This window comes from Saccostrea cucullata, unplaced genomic scaffold, assembly GCF_032062105.1.
Source record: "Saccostrea cucullata isolate Sc308-1 unplaced genomic scaffold, CSIRO_AGI_Scuc_v1 ctg110, whole genome shotgun sequence".
NCBI lineage: Eukaryota > Metazoa > Mollusca > Bivalvia > Ostreida > Ostreidae > Saccostrea > Saccostrea cuccullata.
Window position 1 is genome coordinate 910,371 of NW_026939674.1, and position 19,678 is coordinate 930,048.

The 19,678-nt window shown below is 32.9% G+C and overlaps 1 protein-coding gene across 1 annotated transcript; it reads right to left on the bottom strand.

The window, feature by feature from the left end:
* Positions 1–16,382: 16,382 nt before the first annotated feature.
* Positions 16,383–17,339, bottom strand: LOC134253604 (serine protease inhibitor Cvsi-1-like). Its single transcript, XM_062736160.1, has 3 exons — positions 17,261–17,339; positions 16,733–16,855; positions 16,383–16,548 (listed from the first exon to the last, which is right to left on the bottom strand). The coding sequence occupies exons 1-3, from the start codon at positions 17,298–17,300 to the stop codon at positions 16,436–16,438; spliced, it is 276 nt and encodes a 91-aa protein (XP_062592144.1). The 5' UTR covers positions 17,301–17,339; the 3' UTR covers positions 16,383–16,435.
* Positions 17,340–19,678: the final 2,339 nt, after the last annotated feature.

Here is a 19,678-nt window from a genome sequence, read left to right on the forward strand (position 1 = left end):
CTGAAAATCAGGCATTGTCTAATTGAAAAGATTCACAAAATGTCTGAATTCTTTATCCACTATAATTCTTCAAACTTCATCTTTCAAGTTAATCATATTATATAGGGAATCTCAAATGAATTTTCAAGAAAATGCAAACAAAAACACCTATTATGCTGTTTCGATTTCAAATTTGATCTACAAACACATTTTAGAAATTAAAATCATAGGTATCCACTATCCAGGCTTTTGAAGAAATTATACAATTTTTATACATATAAGGTACTTTAATTTCTTCTATTTACTTCGATAATTTCATAAGGTATAGTGTAAAAAGATTTTCTTATCATTGCAAAACACCATAAATCAATTCTTATCTCATATCATGTTAATAAACATTGGTATTTATAGTTGGATTAAAATGAACCTAAATTTCTTTAAATATGTAATTTTAAGATACTTGTATCGGGAAAAATTTCGACTTTTTATGAGACCTTTCTCAGAACTTCAAAAATCCTTGAAGCAGAATGAAAATTGCTGCATGAAAAGATTTAGTTTTCAAGCTTCATTTTGAAACATTTTGAATTCAATTATAAAATATAGAGTTATCCTTCCTGGCTGAGGACCGGAGTGCCTTCAAGAAATGAATTATTCAGTAAAAAGGAAAAGAAAGATTAGAGGTCCGCCGTACATTAAAATACCTTCTGTGACAGTATAGATTGATTGTATGTTGTTTAAAGTTTAAGTTTTACTCATACAGGCGTCATCTTATGTTGGTGAAGGGCTTCAAATTTGGATACATTTCTAGTCTTTTTCATAAATTAACTTTGTAACATCTGCCTGCCCAAATTCAGTATACGTACATGTAAGTAGTAGACACAATACGATATAAAGAATAAAAAAACTAGTAATTCATTATGGAGTACTAGGCTTAATAATACATGTAGCTGCACAAAACAATATACTATAATAAAAAGCACAATAAAATATATCATTAAAATCTAGAATGTCTGATGTGCTATGACAAGTACATAATACACAATGTACAACAATCCTTTTATAAATGACAAAAACTAAAACATGAAATACATGGAGATAACGAATATTATTCAAGCTCAAAAGTTCATTAAAATAGAAAATTGGAAAAGGGCAGCACAGACCGCCATAATATCAGAGGTGGGATCAGCTGCCATGGATGAATGAGAATCCCTTGTGGACTGGTTACACCCGCCACTGACAAAACATTAAACAAGAGGCCCAGAGGCCACAGCACTCACCTGAGCACATCGGCTAGGAAAAAGCACATATCAGATCAGAACTGAAAGTTTACTGAGGTGGGGAGGGGGGGCTTGAATTTTACCCCCCCCCCCCCCAGGGGTTCATGATTTGAACAAACTAGAATCTACACTACCTGAGCATAATTCCATATAAATATCACTAATCATGGATTTGAAGTACTTGAAAAAAAGATTTTAAAAGGTATATCCCTATGTAAAACTTGGGTCGGCCATTTTGGCCCCACCCTAGCCCCGGGGGTCATGATTTGAACAAATTTGAATCTACACTACCTGAGGATGATTCCACATGAGTTTCATCTTTCCTGGCCCAGTGTTTCTTGAGAAGAAGATTTTTTAAAGATTTTTCCTATACATTCCTATGTAAAACTTGATCTCGGCCATTTTGGCCCCACCCTAGCCCCGGGGGTCATGATTTGAACAAACTTGAATCTACACTACCTGAGGATGATTCCACATGAGTTTCATCTTTCCTGGCCCAGTGGTTCTTGAGAAGAAGATTTTTTAATAATGCCATTAATTTTTCTCTAATTCATAATTATCACACCCTTGGAAAAGGGCGTGGCCCTTGAGAAGAAGATTTAAAGAACTATATACTTGTAAAATCCCCTTTATCCAAGTTTATTTTGTAGCAAGTTTGGTTGAAATTGGCCCAGTGGTTCTTGAGAAGAAGATGAAAATGTAAAAAGTTTACGACAACGACAGACAACGGACAAATTTTGATCAGAAAAGCTCACTTGAGCCTTCGGCTCAGGTGAGCTAAAAATCACACAGTGGTATATATCCTGGGAAATGTACTTACTAGTAAAAATAAAATGCAATCAAAAGATTTTACCAAAATTAACAGCTTGAAAACCTACGACTTCTCAACTTTATACACAACCATTCCCAATGATAAATCAAAAAAAAAAAAAAGGTTTTTGATATAATTGACAGCTGCTTTTTTCAATAATAAAAAAAATAAAGAATTCGTAAATTTAATAACATTGTGATTGGTTATTTGCAAAATTATTTTGTTAAAAAACATTCTGATTGTACACACAAATACTCTGAAGTTGGCATCAAAAAGATGTTTGAGTTTCTGCTTTACAATATCTATGCTGTTTTGGAGACCAGTTTTTCCAACAATCTGTTGGAATTCCCATGGGTATCAATTGCGCCCCGTTTTAGCAGACCTATTCCTGTATTTATATGAAGCAATATTTGTGCACAAAAGATTATATTAAAAGAAGAAAACACTTGCTATGACCTTTAACTCGACAATCAGGTATATCGACGAGGAATTGTCAATTAACAATGGTAATTTCCATTCTTATGTCGATACGATATACTCTTGGTGAGCTTGAGATTACAGATACCAATGAGTCTGACACTTCTGTTTCATATTTGGAGTTTACTTGCAAAAAAGACGTCAATGGTATACTAACAACCAGGCTCTTTCATAAACGTGATGACTTTAACTTTTCTAATGTCAACTTCCCTTACTTATGCAGCAGTATGCTTTCATCACCTGCATACGGATTTAATATATCTCAGTTGATTCGATACGCAAGAGCATGCTCTAAGTATGAACAATTTCTAAAACGAGGTAAATTATTGACAAACAAGTTGATGAATCAAGAATACTTTCACTTTCAACACTTTACTTAAAGTCATAATTTTGTAAGTTTTATGGTTGATACAATAACCTTGTCAGCAAATACAATTTATCATTAAGTCAATTGCTGACTGAAGTTTTTTATAGTAATTGTTAAGCCATTATTTATACATTGACCTGACGACGAATTTTTCTGTTATTTTCCGATCATGAAAAGGAGCACACGGCGGCTGTGACCGGTCGGCAGGGGATGCTCATTTCTCCATGGCACCTGATCCCACCTCTGATGTTTGGGAGGTCCGTGTTCGCCCTGTTCCTATTTTGTATTGTTTTATGGACTTTTGATCTTTAATACTGTTCGTTATTTCCATATGTTTCATGCTACAAAGCTTTTGCCATCGAAAGGACAAGTTATTTAAATATATTTACATGTACATCCACTGAATATTTTCTCCTTAATTCTTAAGAAAACCCATTGCGTTAATCACTGCATGAACTACATTAGGCATGTCGCCTGTACAGATTTCTTGATCAGTCGCTGTTCCATCAATGAAACGTATAAAGACGTTCGCATCATTGATACAATAATTAAAATTTTTAATCCTTCTTTAAATGATTATTAAAAAAGATATAAATATAAACAATAAAATGTCTTTCTTTGTTTGCTTACGCGGGTTATGTATTTTCTCTGCAACAGCTGCTTTCGTTAATTCCAGTCATTCGAAATTCGAAAACAACCCCTACCCGAACTTGTGTTGAGAGCAAATCTCCAACCTAGTAAATTCCGCCCATCAAGCCAGCCCTTTCTTGCCAGAAATAGATTCAATAACTATGCAAACTAAAAGATCAAGTTATGCTACTCATACAACCAAGGTCAAACATGTAGAACAGACCCATGTCCCTACAGACATATCTGTCAGTACTGCGAAGAGCAACACCCAAGAGTTAAATGCCCCAAACTCCCCTCAAGTGATGAAAGACTCTCGTCTAAAACTCGCAACCCCAGTAAGACCAGAAATTCGTAAAACTTTTTTGGAAGGATACAATTCCTCCCTTTCAGAATTCATTTTATCAGGCTTCACAACTGGTTTTAGATTAGGCTGTTTAGGTACACCTACAATCGTCTTCAAATCATGGATCCACTAACAAACATCCTCAAGTTGTCCTTAACAAAATTCTGAAAGAACAAAAATTGGGCAGGATATCAGAACCCTCCCCTTTTCCTCAATTTGAAAATTTGGTTATCTATCCTCTAGGCGTTGTTCCTAAAAAAAATGTGGAAGGTCAATTTCGTCTCATTCATGACCTTTCCTTCCCGGAAAATAACTCAGTTAATTCACAAATCCCTCCAGAGAATAGTCAGGTTTCTTATGACTCCATAGACAATATAATTTCACCAGTGAGACAATTTGGCTCTGCAGCCCTTTTGGCTAAATGTGATATTGAAGATGGTTTTCGCAATATCCCAATCCATCCGGAAGATTACCATTTACTGGGATTTAAACGGGAAAATTTCTTTTACTATGACAAATGCCTCCCTATGAGAGCAAGTAGTTCCTGTAAAATTTTTGAAATAATTAGGACTGCATTACAGTGGATCATGCTCAACAAATTCTCAGCCAAAGGTATGTCCCATATGATTGATGATTTTTTCTTCATAGGTCCCCCAGCATCTGATAGCTGCCTAACAGACTTGAACAATTTTATTTCCCTTTGTGACAAAATTGGAATCCCTTTAAACCCCAACAAAACCTGTCTCCCCAACACGAACATCATCATATGTGGTATTGAGGTGTATTCCATTGCTATGGAATGTCGTTTACCAGATGACAAAATATCAAAAATCGAAGCTCAGTTATCCAGTTTTTCCATGCGGAAAAAGATAACTCTCCGTGAATTACAATCCCTCATTGCGTTGCTAAATTTTGCTTGTTCGGTGATATCTCCAGGGCGTGCTTAATTGCGTAGGCTTATTGACATGTCTTGTAAAGTCTCGAATCCTAGACATTTTATACGCCTTACATGTGAAGTCCGAGCTGATATACAATGCTGGTTGCAGTTCATTTCACGCTTTAACGGCAAGTCAGTTTTTCTCAATGACGTTTGGTCCTCTTCTGACCACCTCACCCTTTACACTGATGCTGCATCTACACAAGGTTTTGCTGCCATTTTAGGAGCAGTTTGGTTTGCAGCCGAATGGCCTGATGAATTTAAACAATTGCACATTACAATCTTAGAACTCTTTCCAATTGTACTGGCTATGGAGATGTGAAGTTCCCAATTTCAAAACCATAAGATTTTGTTTCTTACTGACAATGAAGCAGTGGCTGCCATTATCAACAAAACTTCAAGCAAAGACAAGACTGTTATGAAGTTAGTCAGGCGTCTCTTGCTTATTTGCTTATAGAATAACATTCTCTTTAAAGCCAAACATGTTCCAGGTAGACAAAACGTTATAGCTGACAAATTGTCTCGCCTTGAATTTCAGGAAACCTTAACCCTGGCACCACGGCTCAACAGATGACCAGTGCAAATCCCACCTCACCTCCTCCACATCCAAGCACCACTGCTATTTCGCTGCTGCATTCCTCCTTGGCTTTGTCAACTAAGACTTCCTACAAGCACAGCTGGTTCCTTTTTCTTCAGTTTTGTGATCAGAAGAATTTAAACAGCACATCTTTTCGAACAGAACTACAGTCCTTCTTCCATTACATCAATGGTTTCTGCTATTAGTTTTGTTCACAAAGTCTTAAATTTACCTGATCATTCCCAAAATTTCTTTGTACGAAAAGTTCTTCATGGTGCAAGCAACATTGCAAGAACGCCAGATTACAGACTCCCGATTACAACTTCAATCCTAGTTAAACTAGTAAACGCTTTGCCTCTTACAGTTTTTTATCACATTTTTATCACAGAATTCTTCTTCATTGCATTTTCACCATAGCATTTCATGGGTTTTTCAGATTAGGTGAATTAATTGCAAAATCACCATCACATAAATCTTGCATTATTCAAAGACAAGACATCAGTATACAGGGCAATTCAAAAGTTGAAATTATCTTAAGATATTCAAACACAATGCAAACTGCACACCCCATTACCATATATCTTTCCAAGGCAACCCCTCAAGAGATATGTCCAGTACAGTCCCTTCAAATGTATCTGTCCTATCACAAGCACTCATCGGGACCGTTGTTTCAAGTCCACTCAGGTTCCGCGGTAACTCATTACTTTGTTACAAATAATCTCCAAAAGACAGTATTTTTCATAGGTCTTAATTCAAATGTATATAAAGGCCACAGTTTTCGAATAGGTGCAGCCACTGAAGCAGCAAAAAGAGGTCTCTCTCAAACTCAAATCCAAAAGCTAGGCAGATGGAAATCAGATGCCGTTCAAAAATACATTCGCATTAATTCCCTACACAATTAAAATCCACCTTCCTGTCAAATTTTTTAATGACTGCTGACTCACCATCTCAAATTTTACATTTATTGTCTAGCCGGAGTTAAATGACATTTAAATTAGCAGGTTCAGAATTTGTCTGTCTGTTAACAGTGGATTTATTGTATTAAGTTTTAACAGGGTCAGAATTTGTCTGCCTGTTATTTTGTCAGTATTGTATGAATTTTAACAGGGTCAGAATTTTTGTGCCTGTTATCATATAGTATTGTTTTGATTTTAACGGGGTCAGAATTTGTCTGCCTGTTACCTTTTTTCTGCACTGTATATTTCTGACAAAGTCAGATTTTGTGTGCCTGTTAGCTATGTCCTTAAAATTTAGGTATCTGCAATAGGTGTAGATTTGTATACAAATTTGTTTTTTGTACATAATTTTTTTCATCTTAAATCTTATGCGGCTTAGAGGTTATCCATCCGTTCTATCTACGTTCATAGATTCCTCTGATTTTTTTTTTGGCCTGTAATGTTTGTACATGTATTAAGTCTAATTTTAAAGGATTCACAATTTGTCTGCCCAATAGTTTTTCACAAATGTTTACTGGTTATTATGTACCTGAATGCCATGATAAATGTGTAGTAACATGTGTCTATTAAGACAATCATAGGTTAGGGCAGTGCAGTCCTTCATTTGCACTTTTCCCCAGATCCTTTTATTGTAAATAGTATCAACCATGTCCATACAAATTTAACATGTTTATGATATTAGAGGGTTTACCAAGCCAACATTTTGAGTGGTGCTTCAACCCTTTGGGTTGATGGAGCTTTTTATGCACCACTTTTGTTTCCAATATTAAGTTTGATGTTGTATTTTACCACAGTATCACATCTCTGTGTTGTAACAGTATGGTGGCTGGGAGACCACTGTTTTTTAATCATTTATTGAACTGCATTTCTAGTCAAACTTTCCATGATTCTGGTACATGTATGTCTCCCAGCTAAATTCTTTTGTAATTGTTTTATGGATTTCATTTTTTCGTCATTTAAGGTACTCCGATCCTCAGGTTTATAAAATTAGCAGTTAAGTAATCAAAAATACTCATAAAAGTATCTCTGAATCCACAAAGTTATGTAGATTTATCCACAATATTTCTTTAAAGTTAATGATTAAAGTTAATCATATTATATAGGGAAAATTGTCAAATCTCCAATATTTTTGCAGGGAAAGCGAATTGGAATATCAGTAATGCATTTTCTAATCGCAAATTGATCAACAAATATATTTTAGGCTAAAAAAAGATAGGTATCCAGGCATTCAGAGAAATTGTCATAATTTTTATTCTTATTTTGTATTTTTTGTCTTCTATTTCCGTCATGTATTCTATAATACGTAGTGTAAAGGCTTTTGCTATCATTGCAAGGCACCACAAATCACTTCTCATTTCATATCATGCTAATAAGCTTTGGTATTGAAGGCTCGATTCAAGAAAATCTTATTTCTCTAAAACTGTTTAAATTTTTTCTCCTTTTATAAGGTACAAATGTCAACGTTTATAAGACCTTTTCTAAGACTTCCAGAGACCTTGAATCCAGGGATGGGGTAATTGAATAAAGTAATTGTAATTGAGTGTAATTAATTACATATTTCAAAGTAATTGGAAGTAATTTGTATTTAAGCGAGCCTTCAATTACAAGTAATTGAATGTATTTAAATACATTTCAAAAAATGTCATGTATTTTCAATTACTTTTCAATTACATTTCAATTACTTTTTTTCAAAATGAAAATTTATATTTAAAAAGGTGTCTTATACCGATACATAGTTTTATACTGGTGGGTATATTACTTATTCCCATGTTTTATAAATCTCAGTTCTCCCTATTCCCACTTGCAAATAACAATGATTGTTTAGATAGTTAATTTGTTTTACAGCAATTAGACTAACTACATCCCCTTTTAGATTTACCTGTATTCTATTCATTTTAAGATAGAAAATAATGAATGGAATTGTGATCTATATATTATTTATTTCTATCCATCAAAAATATGGATTTGAGAAAGTAACAAAAAAAGATCTTGCCATACACCATACTGGTGTAGCATGGGCTTGTGATTGTACAATAATTAATTGTCTCATAATGTTTTATTTGTTTATACAGTGTGTCACACTCATTATAAGGTAAAGGTCTAATTTTGACCAGGTGTGAAACCCTATCATACCCAAGAACAAAAACACTGATTGAAAGTTCGAATTCGATCGCTATAGAAAAAAATCTTATTTCAAAAAAAATCTTAATTTTTTTTTTATAAAAATAAAACTCGAAGTAATTAAAATGTATTTAATTACATTTGTCAAAGTAATTGAAAGTAATTAATTACATTTTAAAAAATCAATGTAATTGTAATTGGAAGTAATTGAAAAAATTATCAATGTATTTGAAAGTAATTAATTACATTTCAAAGTAATTGACCCCAAGCCTGCTTGAATCTTATAAAGATGAATAAAATGAAAATTGTTGCATGAAAAAATTTCATTTTCAAGCTTCATTTTGATGCATTTCAAATTAAATATTAATTTTTGGAGTTATCCTTCCTGGCTGAGGATCGGATATCCTTAAATAAATGACAAATTTTTTACACTTAACATTTCTTCTGTTTTGATTTTTGGAAACAAACTGAGCTGCTATGACGCTTGGTCTTCCAATAAGGTTTTAACATAAAATAAGGTTTATTTTCAAATAAAGCAATTTATGTTAAAAATTTCATATGTGTAATTTATGTGGATATCAGAATATGTTTTAAATTAATTGTTTGGTTAATTTTACAATACTTTTTATCTGTAAATCATATGTATATATAAAGCCCCCTTTTTTCTGTTACCCGTTTTTATCCGGTTCATTCAATTTTACCAAAGCGCTTATTTTGTCTCAGCCAATCAGATTGCCGCGCCAGGCATCCTATTTATATTATTCTCTGTGTATCTCGAAGTGCTGCCGAAAAAATTTGGTGCACAAGAAAACAACCACCACCTCCACTCCATCCCCCACATTTATTTTGTTTTTTAATAATAAAATTATTAGGGTATTTGTTCTTAAGGGGACGCTTTTTATGCACCACTTTTGTTTCCAATAAAGTTTGATGTTGTATTTTACCACAGTATCACATCTCTGTGTTGTAACAGTATGGTGGCTGGGAGACCACTGTTTTTTAATCATTTATTGAACTGCATTTCTAGTCAAACTTTCCATGATTCTGGTACATGTATGTCTCCCAGCCAAACTCTTTTGTAATTGTTTTATGGATTTCATTTTTTGGTCATTTAAATAAATGACAAATTTTTTACACTTAACATTTCTTCTGTTTTGATTTTTGGAAACAAACTGAGCTGCTATGTTGCTTTGGTCTGCCAATAAGGTTTTAACATAAACAGTGATATAGTCAATGATTTGATGTATATGAATGGACTTGATTTATTCTTTTTTTAATGAGATTGGAGATGTTTTAATTTTGTAATGACCAAAATTGCCATAGCAGCTTTTACCGAATGAAAGGTAATTGTATACATAATGACCCAAAGGTTTTTCTGTCTAGAGGATTAAACCAATATTAAAAACGTTGAAAACTTCTCATAAACATTGGATAAAAATGTGAAGATAGGAATGAATTTGCATTGTAAGTCGGAGTTTTTTTGTTGTTTTTTTTTTTTTTTTTTCGAGTATTGTTCGAGAACCCCTGCCTAAATTCAACTTGAAAACTCCGCTTCTATTTACTAAGTCATTTAAAACGGATTTAGGGACACGCTAATAGTTTTTTTTATCCTAAGTTTGTCATTTGCATTGGAAAGTAGTGATAAAACTTCACATCATAATCAGCCATCATATTTTAAAATCGCAGCCATTGCCCTGTAGATTTTTTTTAAAATGTGAAAAAATATCTTTTTTCTCAGTCAATTCTTTGACACAAAGATCATTTTGTGCATCAGATCAAATTGATTTCTGGAAATCAAAATCGATTGAACAAACATATTTTCTGTTTTTAATGAGAAAATTTTGATTTTATTTTTAATTTTTTTTTTTCAAAATGCATGCTATGTATGTGCTATGAAAATTATGTGTTAAAAACAATGGCCAAAAATGTAAAATATGCAATGCAAAATTAACAAATATATACATATGTTCACATGCATTTATCTAAAAAGAAGAAAATTCAAATTGTTATTATACAAAGGATCTATCAGGTTTTTGAAATAAATTTGACCTATCATTGGTTTTGAATTACTTAAAACCAATTTGTAAAATGTGAATGTTATAGATAATAAAACCATTAAAATATTTTACTTATATAACACATCTATTTATACATGATTTCAAAAATTTTATGCAAAATGTTTATGTCATTGCCCATGCGTGTACTGCACCATCTGTGATGTATTCATTAGAAAACTCACCCCAATACAAGTTCATGCATCATTAAGGGCGTGATTACTACTTTGATTTTATAACAGGCATCCAATCATGGACCTCATCAAAGAACTTAAAGAAGGGCTGTCCAGTAGTCCTAAGTATATTCCAGTCTCTTTGCGTTATGACCATCAGGGACTAGAGTATGATGAACAGTGTTATCATCTCGAGGAATTTTACCATTACAAGGAAGAGGAGGCTCTTGTCAAGTCTAACGCTAGAGTAGGTTTTTTAAATCATTTTTAATTTTCTTCTATTATTTTTTTAGGGAAAAAAACGAAAATCTTTACCTTGAAACATCATTCTTAATCCTTTAACGGGGAAGGAGAATAAATTTGCATTCAGTATTTCCCGACATGGAGCAACTGTACGACCGGTGTAAGGACGAAAAGTGACGCCTGCAGAATATTGACCAGGAGATCATTTTTCTACGTAGAAAAATTACCCAGCGTTAATATTCTACGATAAGAAGGGTCATTTTTCGACTGTAGAAAAACATTCCAGACCAGTAATTCTAAGAAACCACACACACGTTGAAAAATGACCCCCATAGGAATTTGACACCCTACTTTTTTAAACATTAAAACCTGATATGTGTCTCCTGATATTTTTTTATTCTTTCAATTGGATTTTATGTACTTTACACTTTTCCAACATATGTTTGATTGCATGTTTTAATGGTAACATCACAATCAATGTATGAGTATCTGGTGTGGATTTTTTTTTTATTTTATGAATCTCCACATATTTCATTCAGCATGTTATAGAATTTATTTTTATTTATGGATTAAACTAATATCAAGCCTTTAAAGGTTTTTCATTATTAATGTAAAAAATTAGATTTTTATAGGATGTGATATCCCGGCTGAGTACTCCCTGCAAAGTATTCGACATTGGATGTGGAAATGCTAAAAAATCTCAGATGTTTTTGGATGAATTACTACATCATCAAAACACCGTAGAATACGCACCTATTGACATTTCAAAAGGTGAGGATCCATATGCAAATGCACACAATCTGTATCATTGTATTTTTACCCCTACTTAGCATTTCAAGAGTCTGCTTTTGAATTGTTTTGGTTTGTAGATTTTCTAAATGAAGTGTGCAATGTCCTTCGGCAGACTTATGGGGATCGTATAATAGTTGATCCAAAGGCATACGATCTATTGCAAGCGTTGTCTAAGATAAGGTATAAATATAAAATCACTGAAAATATGGGTGGCATTATTACTCAGACTGATGAAAAACCCTTGTTATTTTTAGCATATAGAGTGGTTATAATTTACGCTCGAAAGTCATGGAGAATTTTGTTTGTATGTTGGTTTACGTCCCTCTCGAGAATATTTCACTCATGCGGAGATGCCATCACTTGCCAATGGAGGGCTGCAAATTTTGACATTAGATAGAGCGTTCTATCGGTAAAATGATATATATTGTCCCGCAGACCCGGTTTAGCAATAAAACTGTTCTTTGTCCTAGCAATGAAGCAAAATAAACACAAGTGATAATTAGAACTCAGAGCATCTACGAGGGCTGTTCGGAAATTATTGAAACATTTACATTTACTCCATAAAGGACGGAGATAAATTCATGAAAATTCATCAACATTTTATAAGGAACCAATTAAATAATAATGCATAATTTCTAATTCCTATGATAATAAGAATGTTTCGGTGAAATGATAAATATGCATATGTCAATCGACCCGGAGCAGCATCACTATGTCATTTAACGTCACGTCAGCCGGAGATGGTTTCACATGTAAAACGATAGCAAAGCGTTTAATAATTTTCCTTCTTTGTTATTACATATAACTTTACAAAAATCAAACAGTCTCGTTTCTCAAACTATTCTTTAAAAACGTATGGCATTGCTAGTCCGGTGTAAAATTTTCATTTGTGGGAAAGGATGACTTAGAATCATGCAAAGCCGATTTATTCAACGCGGGTCAACGAAATAACTACCTTAACGATATTAATATCGTACGTAATAACTGATGGTTGTCCTGAGCTTTTGATTTTACTCTGGTTGAATTAATTGTTTAAAAAAATGAATATCAATTAAATAAGAAAAAAACAACCCATTATTTTTTTCTTGTTGTTATTGTTTTAGCAGGTCGTCCAGTCTGGAAAAAGAGTTCTACATTGCGCTACACAAAACTTTAGGTATGCTGGCTGCTCCACCCTTGACGTCAAAATCCAATTTTTCGTTCTTTGCAGATTTCTCTACCGCGCTTAATTTTTTAATGATATCCGTATTTGTGATCAAAATTCTAACAAAGTTGCACAACATGAATTTGAAATAAAGCTGACAAATTAATACACATAAATTGAATTATTTTCGCTCTTATTAAGGGTCCACAAAGAGTTAGATCGTTGGTGTTACATATTACAATATCTGATTTCATGACTGCTCCGGTTACCCCTACTATTGGCACATTTATGTAGCATTGTACAGAAAATATTCAATATTTATAAAATATTTTTTGCTTTTATTAATTCTAAGTGTATGTCAAACGTATATGCAAAATTTCACCGAAAGATGTTCATTAGAAAGCAAAATACACACAATGTCTCAATAATTTTCGAACAACCCTCGTACTATGAACAATCCAGTGAGTTCCGAATGTAAACATGGCCTGTGAATTTGAAACGAGAGAGAAACGTGTTGAGAATGTCCGTCTTTCAATGGATTATGCTTAGCAGCTACTGCGACAAGTGACCTTTGTTTATGCGGTCTCATCCAAAATACTGGTCTCCTTGTACCACGAGCTTTGAACCCGCAACATAAACATCAACTTCTTATTCCACGATTCTAACCAATGCGCCACGCAGGCTATCGTTGTGGGGTCAAATTCAAACACGCGGCATTAAGACCTTTTTTAGCGTCGTGGAGTAAAAAAAATTATCCTAACGCGGCGAGTTTGAATCTTACTGTCCATGGGACTTGAAGAATGATCTGTAAAAATTGAAGTCTTCTATTCAGTAGATGTTAGCACGAAAGAGATCCCTTACGGTTCAGTTGCCAGGTTGAATTTGCAATCTTCCAAGGGTGACGTTTCAATCAGAGTAAAAACCCTCGAGGAGAATAAAAAAAAAAGAATCAGCCTTCTTGGAACTAGGATATCGAACTGGCATTGAAACCTATATCTGTTTTCCACGTTTTATATCTAACCGTAAAAATAACAACAAGTGAAGGACTTATGTTGGTGTTCTGTAGATGCATTTTATTTTACAGGAAGTACAGAGATAGAAAACTTATTCTCTGGGTTAGTGGACTACAGATGTTTCCCAAAGATTCCCAACTAGATATATTGTCAAACATTTCCTCGACCTTAGACTTGGTAATTCGCGATATCGGTACCTCTTATGCACATGCATTAATTGCAAATTTTCTATTCACTATTTTAAAATATTTTTTTAGATTATCACGTGCCTTGTCTGATATTGTGTTATATTACCAGAAACTTTACTTTTATTTTTACCATGGAATGCATAAGATACTAGGGTTAATGAATACCATGGTAACGTCATCTAATCTTAGAAAAAAGTTTTCCAAATGCAGATGATAGGTGATAAAAAGATATATCGACAACCAATTATTATAACTGATGATTATTAAGTAAAACAATTGTTTTACTTATTATGGTCGACACGATGTATCACAATGAGTTCGAAATAAAAGATACAGTAGCCCAGAGTCTGACATATCTCAATGGTAAGCGAACAGCAAATATAGGTGTTTCTCTTCCAAAAAACAAAGTGAAACAATGAAGGAGATAACGAAAGGTATTCAATATCAAAGTGCATAAAACAATACAAAAAAGGAGCAGAGCAAACACGGACCTCCAAAACATCGGAGGTGGGATCAGGTACCATGGCGGAGTGAGCATCCCCTGCTAACCGGTCATGCACACCCGTCGTGTGCTCCTCGTCATGATCGGGAATTAACGGAAAAATCCGTCGTCGATTCAGTTTAAAAATAATGGACTAACAATAAGTATGAAAAACTTCAGTCAGCATTTGACTCAATGATACATTGTATTTGCTGACTTTATCACTGTAGATATCATAATTACATCTTACAGATAGTGTTACAAATTGTATAGGACAGTGAAAAGTTAACTTTTCTTTGCTTACAGAAAATGATGCCTGTATAATAACAGCTGATATTACTCAAAATAGAAAGACCATTGAAAGAGCATACCTTAATTTTGATGGTAAATAGACTAAATAACCAAAAATTTATAGTAAAGAAACAAAGTTAATTGTATGAAATAGATTTAACAATGGGCCAGGTCTTATATAATTGAAATATGCATGATAAAATATATAATAAAAAAAAATATGGTTTACTGTTGTATAAGATTTTACTATATAGAATAAAAAAAAAAACCTTTAAAAGCACTGTAAATGTTTCGGCTACACATAGATATAAAGAGAATATTAAACATGTTATATCTTATTTTTTCCCTTTCGTTTCTTTCAGAGCAACATCCTTGTGCAAAATTGTTCACAAATGGAATCCATGTGTTAAGTGGAATGTTTGAAGCAGATATCAATATGTCACAATTTAAACTGGATGGAAGATATGTAGAAGATAAGGAGGTTTCTAGTGCCAGCTACCTACAAGTGTGGATGCGTTCTCTATGTAAACAGTCGTATGAAATAGGTACAAAAATTAGTAAACTAATAGATGCAATTTTGCGGTAAACATTCAAAAGATATGGTTTGAAAATTTCATACTTTTTTCATGATTAATAATGGCAGTCATGTTGTTAATTAGTAAAAGTATCTAAATAATTGGTTCCTTTTAATATAAAAAAAAAAATTGTAAGTTGGAATGTTTCTGTCTTTTTTTTATCAAGTTGATTCCTTTGTTATGTCAAATTTATCTATGTATGCAATACTTCTGATTTTTATTTGTATAGTTAAATCTCATTTCAGATAACTTAGGAATGACAATATCTTTTGGAGAAGGCGAAAAATTAATGCTTCATGGAGGGAATGGACTTAGTCACAAATACACTATGAACCAACTGGAATATCTATTCGGAAAGGCAAATTTACTTATTTTAAAGGGATGGAAAAATGAAAATAGCGCCTTGTTACTTTGCGAGCATAAAAAGTAATAATATAAGAATTGTAAATTTATAGTAGGATATTTGCAAGTGCAAAAGATAAAAAATAAATTTGAACCAAAGTCTCATTATGTTATTAGGTAGGATGAAGGTACAGGGATATACTAGTAGTTTTTAAAAGTCACAATTTTAACAGTACATTGTATACGACGTTATGTTTTGTTAACCTCCGTCGAAATGGATGCGCTTTAAAAGCTAGTTTACACTTGGGTGTTAACGTAAAGTTGACGCGTAACGTAATACTGAGCCTGGCTTAGTCTATGATACAGTGCAGGATTCGGGGCCATAAAAGTCAGATAAATGCAAAGGTAATGCACTTTTGACCTTTGTCTCACTTATCCACTATATATTCCTTTTTTGTTAAAGTGAGACTGAAATAATGTGTTAATTCATATAAATTTTATTCCCTCGTGCCATACACAAGTAAGGTTTTCTCTAGTCTTCCATTGAAAAAGACAAATTGATACTATCATAGCTAATATGAAACAAGAACAATTCTCTGAATTTTTATTCCAAAAACAACCATTTTGTATACAAAATATGAAGATTAGTAAAAGTATTGTGTGTCTAGAAGAAGAAACATTTGCAAACACTATCTGCACAATGCCAAAAACCGTCTTTTCCATGAATGCTGCAATGTCCTAACGTCAAGCAGTCGTTGACATATGAACAACGTGTTGCTGAAAAAGAATCAAATTTAAGAATGCTTACCTTAGGACAATAATTTGAAGATTAAGGTAATAAACACGACGGATATTTAAAGAATTCTTTATATTTTAGCCTGATTTTTGTAATTATACGAGATTGTATATGGCTTGATCATTATGTGTCGGAAGAATGAGATGTACAGAAAGTATAACTTACATGTTGCATGTTCACATGTACACATTCCCGAGTGACAGCCTTTCACGTAACCGTCAGCACAATGTAACTCATTACTAGTACAAACACCGTCAGAATTACATCTAGCAGCCAGGCTTACTCCTACTGTAAAGTATTTTATTTTATATCTCACGATTCAAACATTCACCAAAAATGATGAATTCAAAAGATTGATAAGGTGATAGGACAAGATTCTCTTCAAAGCTTTACTGCGTAAAAAATCTAAGGATTTACATGCATCCGCTCGAAATTTCTTTTTAATGTTTATTAAACTATTCCACGGTCTAAAGAACGTGTAAGCCTCTCAAAAGAATATATCATATAACTTACATAAATGCATGTCTAGGTCTAACGAAGTAGCCAAGGAGCTTTTGAGTTCTGTTCTAGTTACATTTTAACTGAGAAAAATGAAATAAGACGTCTGTCTGTCAATATCTTTTTCATTCTAAATAGACATAATCGGATTATTTCATTTCAAATGGTGTAATATTATAGAAAGCATTTACTTACATAGGCAGACCAGAAGAACCAATGTTCGCAAAAAACCCATTTTCTTATAATATAATTTACGACACACTTAATGATCATTTATATACATAGACATTTGTGAGGTCTCAAAGGGGGAGAAAATTTATTGCATTTATTTCTTAATAATTAGAAATGCTCTGGAATCAAATTTTTTTCTAACTTTAAGGGTTTAGTGTATTTCTATTTTATCTCAATGATATTAATATTAATTAGATGAGCAACAATTAGTAAAGAAATAATATGTATTTTTGGCCCTCCTCGAATACAATGGCGTGATAGAATCATACGATCCTTATCTCCCTCGCAAGGGTTATATTGTCAATGTCATTTTGACTTTTTGTTTAAGCCTTGTCGGGAAAATGTTTTATATCAATATAATTATTCTTTAACAAAGTAGAATATGTACCTATTGAAATTATATTGCATCATATTTTAATATTGTGTTCAACTGTTTTTGTCAATTCTAAGTTAAAATTTCAGTGAAAAATAGAAATTTCTATAGTGATAAACATATACTTTTAACTTTAAGGGTTTTTTACGTCACGGATTCGACGGTTTTTAGTATTGCAAAGTAGAAAACTTAAATTTCTAACGCGTCATCAGCGGCAGGTAATTCCTGCTGCAAATTATTACCTTTTCTATAGTTTTTTTGCATAAAACATATCCTCAGTCGCGATAAATAATCATCGCGTATCGATTTAAAACTAAAGAATCGCGAATAAAAGACTTCGCCAAAAACGAATGGTTTACAGCTCACCCACCACACAGTGTATGTTACTGTACTCCAGCATGTTAGATGTTCACGATGATATACTTTTGACTTCGGTCAAGTAACCTCTACATGAAGCATCCACTGTAAAAATTTTCGCCGCTGAAAGACAAAGGAAAAAAGAAATGTTGACTTAAAATTGACACGAAACAATTATATTATTATTATTATTTATTACAAAACTTACACATTATATACACTTATTCAATTACTATTCGGTGAAACAGACAAACTGTTGTCCCGAGGTAGTGGGGAAGACCTGGAAAACTGTTGCCCACTACCGAGGGACAACAGTTTGATTGTTTCACCGAGTAGTCATTGAATAAGTGTTTTATTACCTTACCTACTATATAATGAACTAAGTTGGAATAAAAACTCACAAACAATCAATAACGAGTTTTTAACAACTGTTCATTCATGTACTAGCCTAAAAATTAGCTGTAAACAGAATAAAGATTTAATTGATATTAGATAATTTAAAGTATATAAAATTTATAAATTAATAGTTTTTGTGTTTTTATTCCAATTTGGTTTATTATATAGCGGGTAAATAGTGATGTCGTGATATAATCAAAACGCTTGAATATCACGATGACGCTTTAAACATGCAACAGTATACACTTATTTAATGACTACGAGGTAAACAGTCAAATTGTTGTCCCGAGGTAGTGGGGGAGACCTGGCAAACTGTTGCCCGAGGCCGAAGGCCGAGGGCAACAGTTTTCCAGGTCTCCCCCACTACCGAGGGACAACAGTTTGGTTGTTTCACCGAGTAGTCATTGAATAAGTGTTTTATTACCTAACCTACTATATAATTAATTAAATTGGAATAAAAACACACAAACAATCAATAAAAAGTTTTCACAACTGTTTATTCACATACTTGTCTATTAATTAGCTGAACACATAATATAAAGATTAAATCAATATTTTTAATTTAAAGTAATACTTAATAAATTGACTGTTTGTGTGTTTTATTTAAACTTGATAATTATAGAGCAGGTAAATAGTGATGTCGTGATCATCAAAACGCTTGAATATCACGATGACGCTTTAAACAGGCAACAGTTCATTCTGTGGACCGGTCAACAGTTCACTGTTTCATGATCACGCAAAAACATAAAATAAACCGTGAAACAGTTCAAAATGCCTAATTATAATTTATATAGTAGGTTAGGTAATAATTCATTCTGTGACCCGGTAAACTGTTTCATGATCATGTAAAAACATAAAATAAATCATGAAACAGTTCAAAATGCCTAATTACAATTTACATAGTAGGTTAGGTAATAATTCAAAATGGCTTATCACAATTTATATAGTAGGATAGGTAATAAAGAACATTGTTAATCTTTCGAATTCGTTTCAGTGATTAATTCAAAATTTTCAAAGTCAAAGCAGAAAACAAAGAAGTCGACTGTTTCATATTCAGGAATTAAATTTTAAAATATCCGCTAAGATGAAACCAGTTTTTATAGGAAATAATAGGAATGTTCGTTTTCTGACTAGCAGTCCGCAAAATGGGAAAGTAATCGAAAGTACTTTTGTTGACAAATTGCAATAATCACGGTTTTTATTAATGAACAATGGTGCATACAGTGTACTGAATGAATTAGATTTTTTGATTTCTT

Bases quoted from the DNA above. Each gene is read 5' to 3' on its own strand.
- LOC134253604 (XM_062736160.1), bottom strand. From the start codon at position 17,300: ATGGGTTTTTTGCGAACATTGGTTCTTCTGGTCTGCCTAT. The intron at 16,856-17,260 runs GTAAGTAAATGC...AATACTTTACAG, and splicing joins GGTTCTTCTGGTCTGCCTAT to TAGGAGTAAGCCTGGCTGCT. The intron at 16,549-16,732 runs GTAAGTTATACT...ATTCTTTTTCAG, and splicing joins TACATGTGAACATGCAACAT to CAACACGTTGTTCATATGTC.